This window comes from Erpetoichthys calabaricus, chromosome 5 (genome assembly GCF_900747795.2).
Source record: "Erpetoichthys calabaricus chromosome 5, fErpCal1.3, whole genome shotgun sequence".
NCBI lineage: Eukaryota > Metazoa > Chordata > Cladistia > Polypteriformes > Polypteridae > Erpetoichthys > Erpetoichthys calabaricus.
Window position 1 is genome coordinate 113,601,228 of NC_041398.2, and position 26,064 is coordinate 113,627,291.

General features: G+C 36.6%; 1 protein-coding gene across 1 annotated transcript; it reads left to right on the forward strand.

Moving 5' to 3' along the window:
- Positions 1-215: 215 nt before the first annotated feature.
- Positions 216-25,056, forward strand: ugdh (UDP-glucose 6-dehydrogenase). The gene is made up of 12 exons (XM_028801964.2): positions 216-381; positions 6,090-6,267; positions 6,529-6,630; positions 6,907-7,107; positions 17,792-17,989; positions 19,561-19,708; positions 19,876-19,970; positions 21,310-21,440; positions 22,403-22,542; positions 22,843-22,934; positions 24,321-24,431; positions 24,655-25,056. The coding sequence occupies exons 2-12, from the start codon at positions 6,103-6,105 to the stop codon at positions 24,763-24,765; spliced, it is 1,494 nt and encodes a 497-aa protein (XP_028657797.1). The 5' UTR covers positions 216-381; positions 6,090-6,102; the 3' UTR covers positions 24,766-25,056.
- Positions 25,057-26,064: the final 1,008 nt, after the last annotated feature.

Here is a 26,064-nt window from a genome sequence, read left to right on the forward strand (position 1 = left end):
GTAACCGGTGCCTAAATGAATGATGTAAAAAAAAAAAATTGCGAAATATTTAAAAATGCCGGAACACCACCTCACCCTTTCACACCCTTGTCAATGTCACTGTGTGTAGCAAGACCTGTAGGTCCAGTACATGTAAAACGCAGACTCCCTGTGTATGACGTAACGTGTCGTCAATTCCCCGCCCCTTCGGCTCTGATTGGCGCAATAGAAGACCCCACCTCAGAATGGCTGGCTCACCCAAACGTGTGATATCCAGGCTGTACCATGCCTTTCAGGGGGTGGGAGGCGGCGCAACCTGAAGAAGTAGCGTGTTATTAAAGCGCAGGGCTACACAAATTGTACGAGCAGAGCTGCGAGAACCGAGTACCTGTTTTCTTGTGGGTGAGTCTCGCGAACGACCCGGCAACGCTCTCGCGTTCGTCCGTCAGCAGGCCGGTGGCGTCACTAGCCGTTTGGCGCGCAAGTAGGGTTTGAAACGTTTCCTGCTTTACTGGCACGGGTTTCCTCGTTCCGAACGCTGCTTGGGGCATACTCGTTGTTGTGTGTGCTTATAGGGTTTTCGTATGATTAGCTTAAATGGATATCTTTTATTGAAAGTGCCTAACCTAGAAATTAATTTGCCATCTGACTGGCGATTTCATTTTGCTGTTGTCACTACGTAAATTATACAGTGTTTATCATGACAGGAACTCTGGTCTCTTTGATTGGGCATGGAATAAGGGGGTTGAAAGAATTGGTCATACTAATCTGAATGTTCGCAGCAAATCTGTTAAGAATATTGCGTCTACTATATGAACTTTAAAGATTTTCCAAAACCCATCAACATCCTTACTTATTCCAAAATTTCAGCAATCATCCGTGAAAGTCAGATCTTTAAAATGTTCCTCCATACTAGCTAAACCTGTCTTTCTGCAACAACAAAAAAAAAAAAACCACAATGACATGTCATTCTCCTTATATTATTTATCATTAATGTTCTTATCAAGTTGTTACTTTCTTTGAGTGAGTGCTGACAGGGCGCTCTCTCTCTCACAGCTCCAGCAGACTAGCCAGAAAATCCAGTGCTCTGTCACTGATTGGGTACAATGGGCCCTTTCTTCCCTGATCTAAAGAGGTGACTTCTGTCTGTCAGTCTTCTGGTGTTTTGAGATATAATCCTTGTTTCCCTATCATTAGGTCGTGTTAAGATGGTGCAGAAAATTAATGAGTGGATACTGTAGGTATTTGACCAAAGAGGAAGGTTACAATCACTGTGGCTAGCTCCCTGTGTGGCCTTGACTAAACTGTATCATCAGACTGCGGTCCCAACTGTGTAAAATACTGACCAATCCACTTTTCAAATTCAGTTTCTTCATTACAGGGTCACAGGGAGCTGAAAGTTATGCTGGTATTATTGGGTACAACCCTAGATGTAATTCAGGTTCTCGGAGTGAGAGGGACATTCACACACCTGCACCCTCTCATACTATCCCAATGTAACATCATAAAGCAACCAAACTTGCCCTGCAGTAGCTGAAGTGAAACACAACAAGAAAATGTGAAGAATTTTCTACCTCCATACAGTCACCTGCCTAGGAATAAAACTCTGGCCTCTAGACCTGTGAGTCAGTCAACTATAAATGCAACATCTCCATAGAGTTCAGCTTAAACGTATATAGTCCTTTATATCAATTATTTATTTCTAAAACAGTGTCATTCACAGGAAGAAAAATAATTATTGTACTTTTTGTTTTTCCAAACAATATAAAATAAGCCTGCATCGATTATTGCTGTTTTAAAAAGGTTCAAAAACAGGTAAGGAAAATGAATGTTTAAATGGTAGAAAATATTTTATTCTCTATACAGCACGATGGAATTTACCATAGAGCACCCCTAAACTCCAGATCCTCAAAAATGTCCTAACACAAGCTTTAGCAGACAGTCCACTGTTGTAACATCTCACTGCTATACCCAGGAAGACTTATGTATTATTTACAGTAGTTTTTGGAAAACATGTCACACATGTTTGCCATAAAAGTGAATGTAATAAATGACCTTATCTGACCAGCCTGTTCATATGTGGCCAGACTGTCCATGACAAACAAAAGAGGTTCCTTGTACAGTAGTTAATAGCAAAGCATGCTGTAATTCCATCTGTGCTGTTGGTGTGTCATTCGAAAGTGGTGTCGGGATTTCTCAGTTCCAGACAGCAACCAGACTTTCACATGGAGAACTTTAGTTCCAGGAGGGGAGGAGGAGGAGGTGAACAAATGCTAGTGAGTGGCATCAGTGGCAGTGGTCTTAGTGAATATTGTGAATATAGAGCCATCTCAGCAAGTAGTAAATGGAGGCATGAGGAGATGCGTGGCAGTCCATGGAGGGCAGGGTTATCAGTGTAGATGGTAGAAAGCCCTGATGTAGGCAGCACAGCAACCTGTCTTGTGATCTATGTTTTCTCTGGTTGCAGTGTTCCATAGATCCTTTTAAACAGGTTCAAAAACTGATAGAATAATATGAGCAGATACGGCAAAAGAACCCGTTTTAGTCTGCTAAAAAAACTGAATCTTGGGCAAAAGTTTCTTATAACCAGAATTAACACAAGGCCAAAAATAACATTGGAGTGGCTCAAGGACAACAGTGGGTCAAGGACAAAAAAGTGAATAATTCTGCAATGGCCCAGTCAATGTTCTGATCTCTTTCCAACTGACACTTTGAAAAATAAAGTGCACAGGCGTTGTCTGACTGACTTGAACAACCTGGAGCGAGACTGCCTGGAAGAATCTACCTGGTGTAAGGCTGGTACATACTTATCTCAATAGACTTAAAGCTGTTATTTCTGGAAAAGCTGGATGTATAACATACAAAAGTGTGGAGTTTGAAGACTGATGCAAACAACGTAAAACAGATGCCCATTAAAAAGAAGAAAAAAAATTTTGGATTTCATTGCTTTGATATCATTGAGAACTGAATTTTAGTGTAGGATTTATTTTTCAGTAATTTTAGAGAATTATCCAAAGAACTGAACACTTTAGGAAGGCAAGTGTGTGTGTATGCAGTGTAAATAAATTGTTGTCTGTGGTATAGTGTGCGTGAGAGATTTCAATTTCACTTCCATCCAGGACACCAAATTAATGTAAGTTAGTGGAAAAAAGGTTACTGGAAATCCACAAAGGGAGCCAATGAATTACGTATCTTAAAATACTTTTTTATTACTAAGCTTTCGAATCCTACCAGGAATCATAATCATCAGAAGAAAATAATTAGACTTACAGGAATCCAAGGCAATATATAGCAAATAAGGAGAGAAGGATAGGTGGATGTGGCGGCGTGGGGATTGATAAGGTTCAGTTCGGAGAGCGTTGGTCACCTGGTTACATATACATATATAGGCATACACATACAGTCATTCCTCAACTTTCGCAGGAGTAAAGTTGCTAGAAAACAGTGAGAAAGTTAATGACACAAGTGATAACACATTGAACCTATGGGAAATAGGAGGCTAGGTTCCTTTGACATTAAAAACTGTAATCTTATGATAGAGATCGCTCAAAATACACTTTTATCATAGAATTGTTTTTTTTTTTTTAAGATTTTCTGATAATATGCAGTTTTCACAACACAATAAAGATTAAATAACCCATAAAATGCAGTACGTAAAATAAAGTTGGTAAAAAAAGCTGTATATTTTTTCTCACTAGTCATTCCCTAGTATTCTGTGATATTTTGAGCTAACATCACAATAATAAAAAACTAGATTAGCAAAGTATTAGCATTGCCTATGACACTCTGTCCATCATGGCTGGCAGATTGCATTGGAGATTGTGAAAGACTCGCCAGCTTGAAATAATTCATCAGCGATGTCTGCATCATGTGCTGCTTGAGATCTTTAAGGGGCTTGGAGTTTGGGATCATAGTAGAGGCGAACTAACATTTAATCTTGATGCTGCAATTGATGATGGCATCATCAGCCTTGATGTCTGTAGCTAGCTGGTTGATTCGTTAACTCCAAACTCATGGTTGACAGCGGATGCTGACATTCCTGTACAGTTTATCTAACACCTTTGTTTTCTCTCTAAGCCACAGCACTGACTTTGTATACTTTGGTTTAGTGCCTGAAGGACTTGCACTATACATTGGAGGCATAATTGCAATACAAAGCTTTATTTAAAAAAAAAAAAACAGTAAAGGAGTTGTGTGCCAAAGCATAGCAAAATAGATAATGCCAGTCTTTCCCTCCAGTGGATAGTCTTATGATACGATGTGACAAATTTTGGACTATAGATCTGAAAAGCAACTGAAATACTGCCCTCCATCCAAGGTTATACCAAACCCAATCATAAAATATCATCTTGTCAGGTCTGATGCAAAGAGGGATGAGGAACAATACAGAGAAAGCTGAATAAAATTTTGCATCCTCAGCCAGAAAAGTTAAACTGGGGAAAAAAGAGGGTGTTCTAGTAGGAGCATGAACTTTATAGCAACAGCTTTATTTTGATCATTCAAAGTTTCAATGTTATTCCTATTGAAAACTTGCAGCAAGACATTAAAACTGCAGTTTATCACGTTTTTATGAATCATGATCTGTTTAAAGCAAGTTTTGCAACTAGGAATGGGCAAATATTTCTCCATTACTGTAATTAAAGTTAACAGAGGTTTATCCAAAAAGATTACTTGGTGCTGTACTTTCCAGAGGTGCTTCCCAGAAATACTGACACACAAGATTAAATACTTTAAAAGTGAACAGTTCACCACTTTTCATATATATATATATATTTAACTTTTTTGGCGCAGTGCTCTGGAAAGAAGAATGTATGACTCATAAACAAAATTTCCCAGCCTTTGAAGCTCTTAATGTAAAAAAAAATGAAGCTGATACTTCATATGTTATATAGTGGATTAAGAAGGTATTCAGACCCCTTCAGTTCTATCACATTTTGTTTTGTTGCAACCTTGTACTAAAATTATTTAAATTGATGTTTTTCCCATATCAAACAACACTTAATACACTAGAATGATAAAATAAAAACAAGGCTTTGGAAATTTTTGCAAATTTACTAAAAATAAAATCTGATAAGCCACATTAATACAAGTATTCAGATCCCTTACTCAGCACTTGTTTGAAGCACCATTGGCTACAGCCTAGAGTCTTCTTCTGTATGATTCGACAACCTTTCCATACCTGGATTTGGAAATTATCTGCCATTCTTCTCTGCAGATCATCTCAAACTCTGTCGGGCTGGATGGAGAGTTTAAAGGGACAACTGATTTCAGGTCTCTCCAGCACATCTGAGATGTTCGAATGGGTTTTAAGTCTGGGCTGTAGTTGGACAATTCAAGGAGTGTCCTTAAGCCATTCCTGTGTTAGTCTTTGCTTTGTTCCTAAGGTCATTGTGCTATTGGAAGGTGAACCTTCTGCCCAGTCAATGGTCCAAAATATTATTTAGTTGGTTTAATTGCGGATATCTCTATACTTTGCTTTGTTTAGCTTTTTCTCAACCCTGTCTAGTCTCCCAGTTCTTGCTGCTAAAAACCAGCCCCATAGCATGATTTATGCAACATCATGCTGTGCTGTTGGAATGGTATTGCAATAGTGATGAAAAGGTGCTCATTTTGGTTTCATCAGACCTGAGAAGTTGTTTTCTCAGAGTTTGAGAGTCCTTTAGGTGCCTTTTTTGCAAACTGCAGACAGGCTTCTATGTATATTTTACTGATAAATAGCTTCTGTCTGGCCACTCTGGCATAAAGCCCAGATTGGGAGATTGTTACTGTGATGGTTGTCCTTCTGGTAGTTTCACCCATCTCTGCACAGCTTGGTTTTTGCTCTGATATACCTTGTCAGCTGTGGGAACTTCTAAAGACAGGTTTGTGCTTTTCCTAACCAAATCCAATTAATTGAATTGACCACAGGTCAAACAAGGTGTAGAAACATCTTCATGATAATCAATTGAAGCCTATAGTTGATGAATCAAATTCAGAAAATGCATTGATTGATATTTTACGGAGGTTTGTAATAAATTGCTGTAATGAAACTTCCTGCCACTGTCCATTAGGGATTTTAAGTTTGTTTAATACACCTTTTCCTTGAAAGTAACATTTAATTCTCTTTTAAGGTCTATTATCCTAATGATGTTTGAGATTAAAAAAATCTGCTGTATTGGTGCCGGATATGTTGGAGGGCCAACCTGCAGTGTTATTGCACAGATGTGTCCTGAAATTGAAGTCACTGTTGTGGATGTGAATGAATCCAGAATAAAAGCATGGAATTCAGACACACTTCCCATTTATGAGGTAACTGACCAATAGTTGCAAGTGTTCTAGCAATGTAGTCCATTTTTAAAAAGGAAATGTGTTGACATAAATGTAGTTTTCTGTTGGAAAGACTATGTAAGCCGGTTGATTTCATTAACTATACTTTTACATTGAAGTGTAATTGATTTTTCTCTGTATTGCCGCAGGAGAGAAAGCAGATTGTAATTAAGCTAAATATTTAATTGTTCTGTGTTTCCTTTCTTCAAATGAATATTGCATTTTCTATGTTAATTTTTCCAGCCTGGCCTGAAAGACGTTGTAGAATCCTGTCGAGGAAGAAACCTTTTCTTTTCCACTGAAATAGATGCTGCCATTAGAAATGCTGACCTGGTCTTCATTTCTGTAAGTGAAATATTAGTTCTAAGCTATTTATCCAAAATATGCATTGTCAAAGGTAAGAGTAAAGGATAGAAAATATCTTAATTTTGTGATAGTTGTTGATAGATTTGTGCTTATTCTGTATAGTGTACTCCTGCTATTGTAAGAGTGGTCAGAGGAGATAATAATAAGAATGCTTAGAGAAATGACATGCTTCTGTGGTAAAAGTTTTCACTCTGCAGCTTTAATGTAGTCAGGTGCTTTGTATTGGGTTACAGATTATTATGATTCTGTTTTCAGGTAAACACACCAACAAAAACGTATGGAATGGGGAAAGGTCGGGCTGCTGACTTAAAGTTCATTGAAGCTTGTGCTCGTCGAATTGTGGAAGTTTCTGATGGCTACAAAATTGTTACTGAAAAGAGCACTGTGCCAGTGAGAGCCGCAGAGAGCATTCGACGCATTTTTGAGGCAAACACAAAGCCAAACCTTAATCTGCAGGTGAGACCATGTGGTTGCTTTTACCTCTCCCTTTTAAGAACATAGTCTACTGCTTTTTCAAGTTATTTTTCCTGAAAACTAATGTAGTTTCTGTCATTGACTAAAACACTCTTTTCAGTCCAAAGCACAGGCCAGGTTTATCATTGATTTGCATTTATAATGTGACTAACTAACTACTGGAAATGTATACAGTTTATGTTCCAGGCAGCAGTTGTAAATCTTAAGGATTTTATTTTCTATGTTCGGTTCATGAGCATACTTATATTCATAAAAAAAAGTAGGTATAATGCAGAACGTAGTATATCCTTGTTGGACCTGGGTAACATCATCATTTCCAGTTAGATGGGCTGGATAGTCAATATACTTAAGCTGTATAGAAGTCTATTTTCCCTTTTCCGCAAAAGTTAAAATGAGTAAAACTTGATTGTCACTAAACGTGGCATGATGCTATTTATGCCAGATGGTATACGTAAGCCTTTAGTGGTGTGTGTTTTGAGCCTTTGTGCACATGCCCACAATTTGGGATGAGTACAGAGAGGTTGTAGCAACATGTTTCAATAATTAGAACTATTTCAGGTTTCCTCTTTTAATGTCACTTTAATCTTTTTGTCTTTTAAAATAAGATCTGCTGAGGTTTGTCAACTACTGTATCGGTTGTAGATATTGCTATAAACTAATCCATATTTAAAATAATTTCAGATGTTTACCTAAAATGATTTTCTGGGATGTAATCATCCCACAAGTCAAACACCATGAGAGTGGTTCTGTGGAGTTCATGTGCTGTGATGTTTTAGTCCCTGCTTTTATTAGGCTTTATGTAATACATGACCTATTCATAGATTAGTGTTCATAGTCGGCATCTTCAGAAAATTTGACTTTCTTTTTGCATTCACACATGATTGAGCTGAAATAATTCCTATGGAGAAAATCTTTATCATATCTAAGCCTCCTGCACTTTTAAACAGGAGAAAGCACCTTTGAATTAAAAAAAAATCACCCCATATGTCTTATAAATAGATAAAAGTTTCATGAACTTGAAGCATTTGTGTCTCTTTTCATATTAGTATATTAGGAATACTTTCAACACATACATTTTTAATATTTACACTTTTTACTCTACCTGCAGAGTATTTTCCCAAACATTACCTTCAGGGTATAAACTTCTCCTTTCCAGAACCCATAGTACTGTTGGGAACTTCTTATCTGTACACTGGAGCCACCATAGAATTCCACTTGGACATTTCTATGCAAAAATTAGGTTCTTAATGTTCTGGAAACCTAAAAAGTGAGAATTATAAAAGACACATGGCTCCTACCATTTTGGATGAGGGATTAGGAATCAGGAATCTGAATTTTCTTATCTCAGTGAGCTTTCCGCAGTCTTTTTGTCTACACATTGTGGCCTGTCTTCATCCCCACCAATTAGGTTAGGCTGCCATTAAATAAAACCTGCATAATGTTACACTTTAGTAAAGATAAAAGACCATTGATATTAACAACAAACATTTTATTACCTACTCATAAGCATACAGACAGGCATAGCCCAAAACCCTGATCACTTGTAACTAGGGCTCTAATAGGGATGCAGTAGAGCAATACCCCAAATAGCAGCACATATATATATGAGATATCAATGTCATTGATTTTTATTTTTTAAGAAAATTATATTCATAGAAGAACTAATAATTACTGTTCCTTCAACTCAAAGAAATTTGGATGTGAGCAGCAGTGCTCTACGAACCAAGTTACCCGAACTATTCTATAACATTTGAGTAATTATTTACCGCTTTGAAGCTGATCTTTCTGATCATAAAATATGTCATTATGATAGCAATTGATAAGAAGAATTCATAATTAATTGCAGAATTTCAGTATTTGAGGGTTCCTCTAGAGTGCCTTTCTCTTGAACGATTTGTTTCAAAAACTAATCAGCACATTATCATCTCATAACACACATAAGCTTTGAGTTTGTTATATTGCCGTCCAGCCGTTGTAGCGCTAGACTGTCCTCAAGAAACTGTGACACATGCACAGACAGACACACACACCCATCAATGAGATATCGATGTTTTCGGTATCCGGGGACCCTAAATATTGAGATCTGTCAAAAACCAGAGATGGAAATTTTTATGAATCTAAAGCTTTCATTCGTCCCGCATAAATGATAGGTTATGGCGGGGCGCAAACCAAAAAAAATGTCTGTACTAGTCATTTTATATGCCATATTCTTCTTTTCAGTGCTTTTAAAAGTGTTTTTTGTAAGACAGTCGGCAAACTGGTCCTTTGTGGTTGACCACAAACCACAGTGGATGTTTTGGTTTAAGTTCTTTTATTCCACCTAACTCTAGACAAAGTTTTTCTCTGTTATAGACTCCATGTACTGAACTGCTTTACCCAAAGAGTAATTGCCAGTAACACAAATGACCTGGGGCCTCATGTATAACGCCGTGCGTAGAACTCACACTATAACATAGCGTAAGCACAAAAGCGGGATTGTGCGTACGCACAGAAAAATCCAGATGCAGGAATCTGTGCGCACGCATACTTTCACGTTCTTCTACTACATAAATCCCGATTTGCGTGAAAAGTAACGCACGTGCACACGCCTTCTGTCCCGCCCCAACTCCTCCCAGAATGACGCCTCTTTGAATATGCAAATCAATATAAATAGCCTTCTGTGAAAAGACAATGAGAAAGCACGGGAGAAAATATAAGAATTTCAGCGAATACCAAGTGGAGGCAAAGGAAAAACGTACTATTTGTTGGTTTATACAGTGGTATAATCAACAAAAGGAAGCTGATCGAGTGACAGAGTGTCGGAGAAACTCGAAGGCTCAACTTCACAAAGTCGTACAGTGCCCGAAATAAAAAAGAAATCACATATCAAAGTCGCCGTGAAAAAGCGAGTCGTAGCCCACTGTCTGAGTGTCATATGAAAGCTTATTAGGGTACAGACAAAAAAAAGGCACACTGTGGGGAAAAAAGCATGAAATGTCAACTTTAATCTCGAAATTTCCACTTTAATCACGTAGTTTATTTTACCATTAAAGTAGAACATCATAAACTTCATCTTAAAATCGTTTAATTTACTAGTTTCTCAAATCCCATTGTAACTAAAGTGGCATGTTTAATGCTTTGTTCTGTATTTGATCTTCTATGTGCTCTATGTGTATGAATCACTACCTGCTTTTTAAACTGGCTTTCTCTTTCTCCGACAGGACACATAATCCATTACATTCTTGATATTACAGCTCTCTGAATAATTAAAATACTGAGATGTATACGTGATATCTTTTTCATGATGATAGGAATGAAAGCATGTTATTAAACATGGGAACACGGTGGCGCAGTGCTTGTTCATGTCTCACGCAAGAGGCTTGCTGCGCCATGTGCGACCTTCGATGAAATAATTTATTACAGAAGTACTGTCTCTTTCAAACGTACTAACCTCCAATTCCTGTCCTTACTTTTCTTTCTCCAAAAACTCAATCGCCACACAATAAGCTATGTAATAGACGTGAAGCCATCTGTAAGCTTAGAACTTCGATTCTTCAAAACTTTTAAGGAACATTGAAATATCTTAGTAGTACGTGTTTAATTATTATATCTGTCTATCTTTCCAGTGTCGCGTCAGCACCAGCAAGAATACAGCGCAAGGCAGGAACAATTACTGAACTAGCTAGCGCTGCGGCACCGTGTCCTCACATGTTTAATTATTAACAATACAGATTATTTAAATGAAGTTAAAGTTTTATCTGTATAATATAATCAACATGTTTTGCTGCATTTCGTTTTAGAAATGAATACCGTCATCACATGTAAATACGCGCTTTATAAAGTGGCGCAGGATGTGCAATATTATAACTGTAGTGCAAGTTTACAGTGAGGTAATTGTACTTATAAGTCCAAACATTTCTACAAGGAGCACTTGATGGACTGATTTAGTGTATTTAGAGTTCTTGGGATTAAACTGTTTCTAAACCGCGAAGTCCGTACAGGGACTAAAGCGTTTGCTGTGGCTCAGGCAGCATCTGCTTCATGCTGTATACCGATAATTCTCTTTCCAATCAGCTGCTGCTGTGATTTCCCACTCAGATACAGTGATATAAATACTCCGAGTGGTGCAGTGAGAGTAATGTGGAAAAAGATGATCTGCTGTGGCAACCCTTAACGGGATCAGCTGAAAGAAGATGCAGTGAGAGTTACAATGCTAAAGCAGTTATGGTATTTGGAATACTATGGCTATTCCCTGGACCATTATATTGCTACAGGTTAATTACAATCAGATGCATTACACTAATAAACAATATGCAGTTAATTTCAGTGTATTTATAAAGCCGCGACAGGAATGTGGATTTAAGAAAGAAAGGGTGATCACATAGGAACAGTAGCACTACTTTGACGCTGGGTGCCGCCAGTCTGCAAAACCGGGCGGATAAATTGCGTACGCCAAGGAATGAGTTACCGTGGAAATGTGCGTGGCTTTACGCCAAGTTTAGGTTTTATACATCGCGATTTGAGCGTGGAAAGGTTCGTACGCAACATTTCTGTGCGTACGCACCGTTTATACATGAGGCCCCTGAAGAGCATTGTTTCTTGAGTCAATAACAGTAAGCTCTGAAAACAGTACAGAAAGGATTGAACTATCAATGCCATGAGGCATTGCCAGGATTTCTCTTGCCAAAGTACTTCATACTACTCATAATTCTTTTCAGCTGTCAAGAAAAAGATGAGAATTATCCTCCTCCTGCCAAAATAATGACATGTCTTCCAAGTGTGCCACCTTTACGAAGATTCCCAAGTGAAGTGTCACTGAAAACAACTAATCTCATTCCTTTTCCTAGGTGTTGAAACTTCAAGGCCACTTTTGCAGAATGAATTTTGCTAATGACCTTGTTGGCTATGTGTACTGTTTTCTCAGTAGCATGTTTTGTGCTGGATGTGTAGATGCTGGAATCAAACATGATTTCAGGTCTGCTTTATCTGGCAACCCAGTTAATTTGCCCTATTTTTGATTTTAGGTGTTCCAGTTCAGGTGCACTAATAGGAGCATCCCTTTTTATAGCTCAAGAAGGTTCTATGGCAATGGGTTAAAGATTCTCTGTGTAGCATTTTGCTGTATGCATATTGCTTCACTAACTTTTACAAAATCCACTCCCACATAGCCAAAGTGATCATGCCCTTCATGACCAATCTGGAAAGTTGATCTAAGGTATCAAGTGATTGAGACAGAAATGTGTGGCTACCCATATATACGTAAAATCATCAACATGTCATGTAAGAATTCCAGTCACAGTACTGTCTTTATCCAAACAGTGAAAAACCTGCAGGATCCTCTTGTGAAACCTTTCCACCAGTCTTCAGAATTATCTCTTTGACTTTGTTGTGCCAGTAAAGTTATGCATCTGTAAGGTCATATGCATGTTTTTTGAGACGCCACAGTTTTCTTTACTTTTAGCCTTAGTAGGTGGATGAATATAAATAGCCTGAGACAGTTTTCATTGTCTGTGACAAATGTCAGCTAAAAGAAGACAGCGAGGTTTTAAGGAACATATTGGAGACTCACTGTAGAATCAATTTTTATCTTGTTCCCCAAACCCACTTGGCGTGCTTTGGGAACTATTCCTGCTGAATTCACTTTTATATACAGTATATAAATTCTAAGATATTATATATTTATACACACACACACACACACACACACACACACACACACGGGTTAAATTCCATTACAGTATAACAAACTCAGTTTTACTGAAATTGAGTTAATGATTTTATTGTTTTTTGGTTCTGGATTTTATCTTCAAAATGCATTACAACAAAGTAATTAATTTTTCATTAATAAAAGCAGCAATGGCTCTGCTGAACAAACTGCTAATTTATTTCACTTGGTTTACTCAACAGTTGCCATTATTTGAGTCCGATAACACTCTCACTACTCTAATCTTAACCATAGCATAATGCATATATACAACCTCCTCAACAGAGCAGAGATCTGGAGGTTCACAGCTAGACACTTATTAGAGGTAAAAATCCCAGGTCATTAAACCAAACTTTATTTCTGGGTTCTGGGCACTGCTTTACCTTACTTATCACATCATCCAGATGGGGGATCAATTTTTGGATTGACCTTCAGCATTTTGTGAATTTCCCATTGGGATTAATAAAGTATCTATCTATCTATCTATCAGCAAAAGCGCTGACTGCTGAGCTTCCTTTTTGTTTATGCTACTTAACCAGTTTCCATCATATTACATAAATTTGAAATGAGGTTTTACCCTGTGAACACCTGCACACCGTAATCTTTTTTTTTTACATTTGAAAATGTCTTGAGTTTTGTGCTTGACAATTTATGCATCCAGTGACAGTGAAGATGATGTTCAAAATGCTGCCAAGCAAAAACTGACTTTGTCTGAGGCCCTGTCTAGTTTTCAGACAGGGAAAAAGTTTTTTCTATTGCTCTCCTATTATCATTTAATAAAACTAGATGATGACTTTTTGTTGATATATGAGGTGCGATCAAAAAATATGTATTTAAATTAAAAAAAATGATTACATTAAAAGACACATTGCCATTAATCCCCCTCAAAATACCCCCCCCCCTTGCTTTGAACACACTTATCTCATTGTTCTGGCCACTTTCTGAAGCAGTTCTGGAAGTCCTCTTTCATGAGTGTCTTTAGTTACATTGTCGTGGTTGCCACAATGTCTTGCACATCAATCAAGATCCAGCATCATGGTGGTGATGATTGTGTTTTTTTGACGTTCATGGAATTGTGTAAGCTGAGTTTGTACTCAGGAACACTATTGTAAACTCTGAATATTATAAGGGCTTATTAGAGTGTTTAAGAAACGACCTGAGAAATGGGCAAATGGCTTCAACCTCCATCATGACAACGCTCCATGTCACACATCGCTTCTGGTACAGCAATTTCTGTTAAGTAAAGACATTACAGTGTGTCCTCGTCTACCTTATTCTCCAGATCTGGCACATGCAACTTCTGGTACTTCCCCAAAGTCAAAATGACCATGAAAGATAAATGTTTTGAATCAATTGAGGACATTGAGGCAGCCATGACAGCACAACTAAAGATACTCACAAAAGAGGACTTCCAGAACTGTTTCAGAAAGTGACCAGAATAATGGGATAAGTGTGTCTGAAGCAAGGGGGAGTATTTTGAGGAGGATTAATAGCAATGTCTCTTTTATTATATTCACTGTATTTTTTGATCACACCTGGTATTTTACAAAAAGCACTGTGTAGGACAAAATCATTGTATTTTTCAAATAATAAATGCTTTTATTTCTACTCCATATATTAGTCTTTATTCCAATTCCTTTATAATAATGATTTTTCTTTTCAGTCCAGAGCACTTTGTTCTAATGGAATTTGACCTGTATAGTGTGTTTGGCTTTTATATGCATCCTTTCTTTTATCCAAACCTTATTAGTTCTTAAATATGTCACTGACATTAAGCAAATATGTAATTAGTCTTGCAAAGGTCAGAGTATCACACTGAATTAAAGGGAAGGTGCCTGACTAATTAAAAAAAATATATTCTTACAAAATAAAATCTAATTCCGGTACTGTAAGTCTTTAAAAATAAAAACTAAAATAGAAATGGTCAAAAGCTTATAAAACTAAACTGAAAATGAAGTAACAGTTGAACAAAGTATAGAAAGTAAAACTAATTTCAGAAATGTTGCTAAAATAATCAAGCATGAACTTGTACATTTATTTTTCTCTTACATTATTGAGGTAATGCCTTCTGTTATTTTTGTGGAGTTCTTTTGACACTTCCAAAAAATCAAAGTGAAAGAATTGATAATTAAACAATTAGAAGTGTCTTTTCAGACCATTTTCAAGTGAAAATGCTTTTTTGGTAGCTAAAGACTTAATTGCAGGAAGTGATTAGCTGGGACAGGCATTCTGTTTGTTATAGTTCTTCTTTGCTGTGCAATCTGGCAGTTTTTTTAGTACCTTTTGAACATTAAAGGAGTACCCCTCCCAAAGTTTATATTTTTTTATGTTACTTAACACATGTAGTTTGGAGTGGTGGCCAAGAAAGTTTTTTTTTTTTTTTTTTTTTTTTATATCATGTTTTCTTGGGGAATGGACATAAGAATGTTTCTGGTAGAATGGGAGCCTATGGTGACCAACAGTGGACAACAGCAAAAATCAAAAAGTCTCCTGTGACTTATTTTGCTTTATCCACGTCAGGTCATATGCACAATATGCAAATTGCATGTATTTTCTGGTAAAATATTGTTAAATAAATACTATCTAGAAAATGAAAGTAATCCACTTACAGGAAACCCTTTCACACAGGATCGTGCTTTTGAATTGAAGACCTGCCTCTCCCCTCATTCTTGTGTCAAGAGTCCTGTCTTCACTTAAGACCTTCTACTATTAACTTTCAGCTTTACACTCCTTTTTATAGATCTTATGAGTAGTGTATCTTTGTCTGTTAGGTATAATGAAACTTGTATTTGTCACCCTCTGAACGTGAATTGGGATGAATATATCTCTCTATTATAAAAAAAAATCCTGGAAAGCAAATGCAAGGCTATGATACGTGATCTTCTCGGAAGACATTTAAAAGACCCGTGAGACAAGAGACTTGCCACAGTGCATCTCGATGGACCGTAAACATGAGACATTGTGCCAAGAGATTGACCCAGGACCGTCTCGCGATGACGTAGAACATGAGATTCTTGCAAGACACGCCCTACTTACAATCTATCAAATAAGACAACGGGGCAGCAAAACATTCAGTCTTGTGAAGGATTTGAGCACATACAGATCCAGGGTCTCAACGCATATAAAGCGTATAAGGACAATATGTTATATATGAAACGTCGACAAATAAGCGAAGAAGAAAGCAGCGTGGAGAAAAGAGACTCAAAAGCATTGGAAAGGAAAAAAGAAAAAATAATCTAGGTGCAAATTCAGAAAATAAGGCAAGTAATTATCAGCCCGTAACAAGTGGAATTGAAACAAAGCATGTCCAATCGGGCTCAGAATTAAAAGACAGAGTAAAAGACAAAGTAGAACTTCATAAAGACGTTCACAAACGTTGGTGCTATACACATGCAGAGCAGATTATGAAAGCAGTGCAATTCGAAAGGCTCCAAAAAAAAAAAAAAGTATGTGCAATTCAATTGTGGAGAAAGTTAAAGAATATGAAAGTAGGAAAATTTAGAAAGTATAAAAAAAGAAAGTAAAGATCGCAGTAGCACAAACAAATGGAAATTAATACTTGAAAAAGGGAAAGTAATCATCATGGACCAGGTGTCATTGAAAAAAAAGCAGGACAAAGCGAGGTCAGAGATAAAAGACAGAGTAGAAAACAAAGTAATACGTCATAAAGAGGTTACAAAACAAAAGGGCCAAACACATGCAGAGCAGGTTAGAGATAATTCGGGATAGGTTTCTCTGTTTGGAATTTCAGCACAGACAAAGCGATCTACATCATCATCAGTTAATAATTTTTTTTGCAAAGTAACCAATAAATGCATGTGAGATAAAACACGTTTTTGAAATTCTCTGACTTAAACTTCAAAGCCTTCCAATATTTACATACTTCTGACATATCACCTATGTCCATATATTCGATCTATATTCGCCTTTTAGTTATTTCTCAGAGTAATAATTTCTCTTTTTTTGCGCTAATGCGATGTTTACTTTTTTTTTTTGACACTTTAGTTTTTTTCTGCTTTCATATTCTGTATCTTGCACTGCATGTGTTTCGTGCCTACGTTTTTTTGGGGCCTTTTGAATTCCAGTTTTCATTATCTCTAACCTGACAAAGTCATTAAACACATGTCTAACTGACCTCATTTAAAAGATTCAGCATATTTGGACTCGAAAGATTCCAAATACAGTATTGTTTTTACAGAAGTTCTGAAATAAAAGTGAAACTAATGAAATAGCAACAATTCAAAGAAAAAAAAATCTTAAAAGTGTGTCCGGAAAACCAAACACGGGGGTTGGTGAGCGAAGCCCCCTAGTGCAAAAAAAAAAAAAATTCCTGATGAATGTGTATCCACTTGGGTATAACTGATCCTTAGGGGACTTCGGTTATTTTTCTACCTATTTGGTTTCCTTACTGGGCACTCACTGCTAAACATTACATTTAGAATGTAATCATATCTTACCTTAGCAGTTTTATTGACAGACTAGCTTGTGCTACCCGTTGAAATTCAAGTAATGAATGTAGCTTTAATATTTGCAGTGCACCATGTAATGCATAGATCTCTGTCATATGCCATTTGGTATAGAATTCATAAAAGCAGTGTTAATGTTTGTGATAAGCCATTTATTAGAATGACAAATGCAATGCATTTTATTACCACAAATGTTAGTGATGCTCCATCTTTTAGAATGTCACAGGCATAGCAACCAGACAGCTACACAAATACTTACACTTTTATTAAGAAGGATGAATGTTTTAAAATATTTCTGGAAACAAAATGCACAGTAACATTATTAGTTTCCAGGTTTATGAGTTTAGATTTCATTATTATTAATGTATTAATGTAATAGTAAGGTTTACCCTTAATTGTGTTTTTTGTGTTTAATGTGAATTAGGCTACAATGAATCTTCTTATTGGATGTACTATGTAAGTGCATGATTGTTTTTGCTTTTTGTAAATAATTTTCTTTTTGTATTTTTGAAAAAAGGTGCTGTCCAACCCTGAATTCCTTGCTGAGGGCACAGCAGTACGAGACCTGAAAAATCCAGACCGTGTCCTCATTGGAGGAGATGATAGCTCAGAGGGGCAGAAATCTATCCAGGCTTTGTGTGCGGTTTATGAACACTGGGTTCCTAAGCACAAAATTCTGACTACTAATACATGGTCCTCAGAACTCTCCAAACTGGTATGTGCAACCATTATGCCAATTAGGCAACTTGCATTTCTCAGATTATATGGAAATAACTAGTTATGTGTGTTAAATGTATAGATACAATAATGGTGTGTGTGTATATGAGGAGTGCTCAATAATTTATCTACCTGACTATAAAAATAAAATCTCTTGGTCAAACTCACCTCAATTGTCATGAAGCAGCAACACACCTGCTGACAGTTTCCCATAACATTTCTGTTTGGTGGTCTCATGTAATTTGAGGAATCATAAGTTTCTCCTATAATGGTTGGCTAACCAACATTAGGCATTGCACCAGTTCATTACAAACCAAACACATGCCAACAGCCACACTGAATGGCCGATTTAGGGCTGCTGGTTAACCTAATAAGAACATCTTTTCAATAAGGAAAAGAAACAGGAGTACCTGGACTACAGCCCATTTAGCCACAAATAGAAAACATACAAAATCACAGACCATGAACTGGGGATATTCCATGAAGTGTGCTTATGAAATTGAGACTTGGCCAAGTAAGCTCTGCTTGAATAAACCTCATTTTACAATCAAAGCTCTGTCAGTTCCACGAACAACAAATGTTTTGCGTTTAATTAAGAGAGGCTTAGGCAATCCATGATTATGTGTGCACTCGTGAGATTTAAACAGCTGCAAGAGCCAATTGTCAATAATATCTATCATGATTAAAAAAGCACAGAGAAGAGTGTAGTATCTGGAGATAGAGTAGCCTACCTGTGATTTGAAATGTTAAACTGATGCGATGTGTGGTGCATTATGGGACAGCTTTGAAGAGTTTGTCATAAAATAGAAGAACGTGTAACAAAGACATTGGTGGTCTTTTTAGCAGTTTATTAAGAATTATATATATATAATTTATATAAAAGAGAAATAAATGCATCTTCTGTTAAAGGAATACTCCACCCAAAGATTATATATTTTTTTAAATGTTACCCCACATAGTTTGTAGTCGTGGCCGGAAAAAAATTTGAATCTCATGTTTTTGTGGAGAAATTTAATACTGAATATTCAAACTGGACACGTGACCAACACAAAGTCCTAAACAATGTGAAAAAGTCCATGCAAAAAGAACAAAATAATTTCACATAACTTGTGTTGCCCACAAGTCTGATATCCATTTGTATGGTCAAAATGTATGTGTGTTTAACTAAAACATTAACAGTTGCTTCCTGAAAAGCCAGCATTGAATGTAAACAGGGAAGATGTCATTACCACAGTGCTGTGATTCTGAATTGAAGATTTGCTTCTCCCCCTCATTCATAGGTGTATAAACCCATCTTTAATGGATGGGTAATCCTACAAGGTTGTTGAAAGTAAACTGACTTTTTATGCATTGAATGTAACCACAGGTATCTGTGTAAAAATCATCATCACGAGTACCAGACCATACTTGACAGTTTTTATAATGAGCATGGCATATCCCAAATTAAAGAACATCTTACTAGTGGGGAAAAAAAAACATGGACTTTAGTAAATTAGAGTGATTGTCTATTATGATGCTTCTTTAGGTTCATTTTGGTTGCCTGGTATATTAAAATATATTTTCTGGCAGGCAGCAAATGCATTTCTGGCCCAGAGGATCAGTAGTATTAATTCTATCAGTGCTCTCTGTGAATCCACTGGGGCTGATGTTGAGGAAGTAGCCAAGGCAATTGGAATGGACCAGCGAATTGGAAGTAAATTCCTTAAAGCCAGTGTTGGTAAGTGATTTACTTTTTAGTGTTGTGTAGCAGTGCCTTTTTTTTGTAATTACTGAAAATACTGCTTGAGAGTGACTTTATTCTTATAGATAATCTTGCCTGGTAGCAATGCCACCTTGTTACAGTTGTAAAATAAGCAGTACAAAAAGACTGATTTTGTTTTTCAGGGTTTGGTGGAAGCTGTTTCCAGAAGGATGTCCTCAATTTAGTATACCTTTGTGAAGCACTCAACCTGCCTGAAGTTGCCACATACTGGCAGCAGGTATGTACTGTAGCACATGTACACCCTGCACTCTCTTATGAGAAGTACATCACTAATATGAAACTTGCTTCGTTTGTTTTACAGTCAGCTCCCTGTTTCCATGGGTGATTGGTTCTAGGACTCCCTGCCAGTACCAAAATTTGTGGAAGCTCAAGTCCCCTATATACATTTGCAAAGAACCTACACCTATACTTTAAGTCAATACAAGCAACATGACACTTTTCAAAAGATGTAGTTTTTTTTAAAATTTTTTGCTGAGAGATAGCATTTTAGAAGGACTGGTTTCACCACTGAATTGCTTTTTAGAAGCCATTGTTAAACAATAGGTGCATGTTTAAAAAATAGATCCCTCAACTGCATAACTATGGCATTTCTGCTCAAGTAAAGTTAACCACATATCAAACAAATAGAAATAGCCAGAATCAGCAGTGAGTTGCAAACTGTTTAGCATGTCCTCGGTTATCTGCAGTGTTACGGCTTAAAATAGCAAGTAATTACTTAACTGCTACTTATTAAAGCCCAAATAAATATAAAGCAACAAAAAATACTTGGGTAAAGAGAAAACTATTTATGAAAGAGTTTAGCTCACCTACAAAGCAAACAGAAATGGACTGAATCAGCAGCGTGTTGCAGACCATTTTCCATCTATAGCACTGAGACAGAGCGAGCAAGCACTATGTTTCATAACAGAAAACATTTAAAACTCTATCCCCCAATGCGTGGACATTACATTACATTAACCAGCAACATGCAAAACACAAGTACTTAAAAAAAAATGAGTGCTAGAGAGAGTCAGTGAAACACCAGGAGGGGACAGCAGGGTTTGCCTATATATCACTTCATTCTTGTAGATTCAGCATAGAGAAAATTCTACTTTTGCTTTTTGGAACTTTATGTAATTTTGTTTTGTTTTTTATTTATTTCATAAATATTTTCTATCCACATTTGGTTGACTCTGCGAATGCAGAACCCACGAATACGGAGAGCCGACTGTATTGCACTCCTATGAAAGGCGAAGGCGCTAATGAGTTGGATACTGAATGCCGTTGAATGCTGTTGTTGTTAATCATTGGCTGTACTTTGTGTTGGGCACCATTGCTTGAGGAAGCAGAGCTAGATTGTCCCTAGTTTTTTCTACCTGGCAATATTTTCATTTAAATTCCAAATGCAAGCAAACTACTAGCAATCCATAAGTTGCCTGAAACATTTTATATATAAATCTTATGTATTTAGTGATATAAATATATAAACCTGCCAATTTGCTTGTGGGTCTGTATGAGTATTGTAGTTTTTGCCATTTTCTTTCCACTATATGCTAACCAAAGTGACTGACTTTAAGGTCATTGACATGAATGAATATCAGAGAAGAAGATTTGCTTGTCGAATTATTGACAGCCTCTTCAACACGGTTACTGGGAAAAAGATTGCACTGCTGGGATTTGCATTTAAAAAAGACACTGGAGATACAAGGTATTTAGAATATTAATAATTTTCCCAATTTATGCCAATGTTTGCATTTTAAATGTGCAGGAGTTTTATTTTTCAAAATGTGAAGAATATTATCTGCAGTCAGCTGTTTGATCATAAGCAAAAAACAAACCGAAACTTCATGTTTTATTGTCCTAGAAGCAGATATTATAATAAGTAAAAATAGGAAAAGCCATGTATGCTGCAGCTTTTTAAATTTTATTTGTATTGAATAGGCAGCTACAGTAGTAGACAAAAGCAAAGCATAGAGCATTATTTAGAATTTCAAACGTTTTCACTTTAGTTCCACACCAAAGATTCATTTTGAAATTAGAAGCCATTTGGCATCAACGGTAACTTATAAAAGTGGATTTCAAGGTAACTAGTTGTCTGGGTGCAAAGGGTTCAGACAAGAGGAGAATGTTCCATGCAGACTCAGCAGAGATGCTGGGTGGGTGTTGTTTTGTGGGGGTTTTGGTGTGTCTGCGCTTGAACTGTTACTTTTTCTAATGTATATTAACAACAGATTCTGATATAGATAATAAACATGTGTAAATGACACCCAAAGCTGCACAATCTAGAAACCAAATGCATTGTTGGGCCAAAAGGCATGCGCATGGATCTGAATGTCTCCATTCTTGAGCAGAGGAGGCTGCATGTTAAAAATTCTTCGACATTATTAAAACTGATCCGTCACAATCTTTTCACCTTGTGAAAATTGCTCAAAGCCACTGTTGAAAGTTAACAGGAAATGTGTGTGAGTGAGCAGCATTACACTACTCATTAAGTATGCAATTCACAAGAAGGAGTTTTAAGAAGTGTATTTCTTTGTTTTTTAAACTGGCAAAACAAGCAGTAGTACACATTACAAGATATGCAGCTGAATGTGCTCCATTTTGCTTTTAGTTAATATGTTAGCAATTTCAGTTCTGTTTGATTGTGATTTGTTGTCCCATTGATTTCAGGGAATCCTCCAGTATTTATATCTCAAAATATCTGATGGATGAAGGTGCAAAGCTACAGATCTATGACCCCAAAGTATTGAAAGAGCAGATCATTCAAGATCTTTCACATCCAAACATTTCAGAAGACAACCCAGAGCGAGGTAGAAATTCAGTTTTGCCATTTTTATGCAAATATACATTATAATGTGCCTCTGTGTGTTAGTAACTTAAATATTGGGATTGCTACATAATACTGCATGATTTATGTTTTGAATTCTTACAGAAGTTTGATTTAGAAGAATGTACTAAAATATATACATGTTCTGCAAATGATCAATGAAGAAATGAAATGCATTTTCTGCTGTGCAGTGTTCTTTGTATTCACAGGCTCAGCATTAATACTTGGAGAACAGAAATACAGACAAGCAAATATCTCTTGCATTTTTTTCTTTTGTTTCCAGTATCTCAGCTGGTCACGGTGACCAATGACCCCTACGAGGCCTGTGATGGCGCACACGCACTTGTTATCTGTACAGAGTGGGATATGTTTATAGTAAGTGCTGCTTATTTCTACATCTCATTTTAAATGTGTGCTCAGAAATGTTTAAATTTCAATTAGTAATATTTAAATGGCATAGTCATATGAAAGGTTTCCTCTTCATGAAATGCCACAACTACTTTGTACATAATACCTGTTATAAACTCTTTGTTTTCATTGTTAAAAAAAGTTCAATATTTGGTTTATCTGCCATGTATATTTTAGTAAATGCTGAAGGGTGGATTGTATACATGTGTGTAAAGCATGCATGTTTTCCAGGGATTGTGCCTTGTTTCCTTCAGCCCAAAAACACAGCAGGCAAACTGACTGGGAAATTTTAAATTGCCCATTGTGTTTGCCCAGCCACAGACTGCCATAGCATGTGGGGTTGACTCCTGCTCTGTCTTTGTGTTTCATTCTGCTCCCTGTAACCTAAAAATGGCGAATGCAGGTTTGTAGAAGATAAATTGCTTCTTCCTAACTAAAATAGCTGGTGTCCTAGCTGTTCAGAATTCTGCAGCATGAGCACTAGGGACTGAGAGAGAGTTTCTTCAGAAGATAATGTACAAAAAGAAACTTTGTTTTCATACTTGAGATACTAAAGTTTGTGAAAGAAAGTTTAAGGTAAGGATGGCATAATGGCACATTGGTTGCCATTTCTCCATCAGAACTTCAGGTATGTAGTTTCATCTCCGTATCTAATCACATATCATGGTGGATTTTGCTCTTTCTCTGTTTATGTGCATTGTCCTGGTCTGAGTGACTGTAATGGACTAGAGTCCAACTTAGAGCACAACAAGAGTCGGTTCTTGCTGTGTACTTAATGCCATCAGGACAGAACATGCAGCTTCAGAAAATGGGAATAGTGAAAGCCTAGAATTTAACTTGGTGATCTCTTCAGAATTTACTGGTCTTTTAAATTAACATCCAGGAAGTGGTGCTTAAACTACACCTGCTGAACTGGTCTGACCTCTGTAGTAGTCAGAGTTCCAAAAGTGATCTTACTCTACGTGTTAGGCTGCTGTGAAAGAGTAATTTAATATGAGAAACATCCTGCTCATTGGTAACTGTTGACAATTACAGTAATATGAATGAAAAAATATGCATAATCTCTTCTTCCCCCTCACAGCACTGTAGACTTCTTAGATTAACTAGTTTTATGTTGCCTCACTAACTACTGACAATTTGTTCTTATTTTTTGAGAAGGAAGATTTGTATTTGTCAAAAAATTAAGACCTTAAAAAAATGTTTGTTAAAGCGAGAAAAACCATGGATTGAAGTTACACTACACTTAATAGTCATCTGGGAGACTTCAAAAATGTCATTTGCCAAAGTCAAGATTCAGTGATACTGTATAAGGAAATATTTTAAAAATTGTATTCTTTAATCGTTTTATAAAAGGAACTGGATTATGAGAAGATCTACAACAAAATGCTGAAGCCAGCTTTTATATTTGATGGCAGAAGAGTTTTGGACAGCCTCCATCATAAATTACAGAGCATAGGATTTCAGGTATGATTAACTTACACCAGAGTTGAAAGAATGCAAGCTGGAATCTCATTATTGGAGATTTGATTCTCTGTGTGTGTTTGTGTTTGCACGTTTATTCATTTAACTTTTTAATCATAGAAAAATCATAAATGGGTTTATCTTTCAGACAGGTGATACCTGCTTTTCTGTTAGTCTTTTAACTGTATTTTTCAGTTTGCTTAATTGAAATTGTATGTTCTCCTAGGTTGAAACCATTGGAAAGAAGGTTGCCACTCATAGGATCCCTTTTACACCAACTGCTGGCATTCCAAAAATTAGTCTACATGAGCCTCCAGCCAAGAAGGCAAAAGTGTAAAGAACTTGGCAAACCTCTTATTTCCTGTACCACTAATAAATCTGCAGCTTGCATATCATTCAGAATATAGTTCCAGAATTTGTAGACCTGCTCAGTAGCATTGTTTCTTTACTTAGGATATTAGACTTTTCACATTGTGTTCTTGTTAGCTCCAACTCTCCACCACCTTCAGTTTTCTCTGCTGCTGTTTTACATGTGACCCTCGGTTTATCGTCTCCTTTTTTAGGAAGCGGAGCTGTCAATATGGTGGACTTAAAACAGAATGGACTGAGTATAACAGTTGAAAGAAAACCTAAGTTAAATCTTTGGCTTCCTTGTATTTATACAAATTTTATATAATAAGTTTATGTGTAAACAATTTCTTAGTTTCTCTATTTTTGTAATAATAGTTTCAATGATTTTATTAAATGCGGTCTTGTTTTTATACCCTTTTCTCCCCCCAGATAGTTTACTTGTGTGTGTGTGTGTGTGTCAGTAAGGATCATACACTTTCTGTGAAGTACAGTTTACAAGGCCGGCTCTGCAGAGTTTATTGGACAAGAGCCTTGACTGGAACATCCAATATGAAATTCACTGTGTGACCCTCTGCCAGCCTGCCTATGCTGGAACTTGAATGTAAAACGTAAATACATAAAAATGTATGTTTTTTTGCATAATCTGTGCTCCTAGTCCATGTTAATGTAGTTGAATGAGTGATATACTGTATGGAATGCCGTTCTACAGCAAACAATAATGAAAGTGTAAGTTCCTTTCTTTGCAGTAAATGTTTCCTGCTTAGAGTTTTTTTTTTTTTGTTAAATTCATTAAAGGCGTACTTATTAATTGCAGACCCCCAATATACTTTCACTGTTAAGTTCATCACTTGGTAATTGGTCAACATCTGCCAAGTGTACTGAGTAGGACAGAATTGTTATTTTTAAACACTTTCATGTGCAATAGTTCTCTTTGGTTTAAGATGCTTCACAGCCTGGCACTTTGAAGTTTAGTGTTTTTTTTTTCTCACAGATTCTGTAGGCGATTTATTAAAGTATTGTAGTCCCTGAAATCAACACTTTGTATTATTTCACATTTGTTAGTTAAAGAACATTAGCCTGATCTCAAACACAAACCTGCCATGTCTTTGGGAGTCAGTGTCCTAATTCACATAGCACATACAATCTGATGAAATAGACTGTTTATTTTGTACTAGACATTAAACCCGTTACAATAACAGGAGCTAGAACGGTAGTCCATAAACATTAGTAGGAACAGTCTATATTAAATGGCAAGGGACCTTGACCTCATTACATTTTTTCCGTA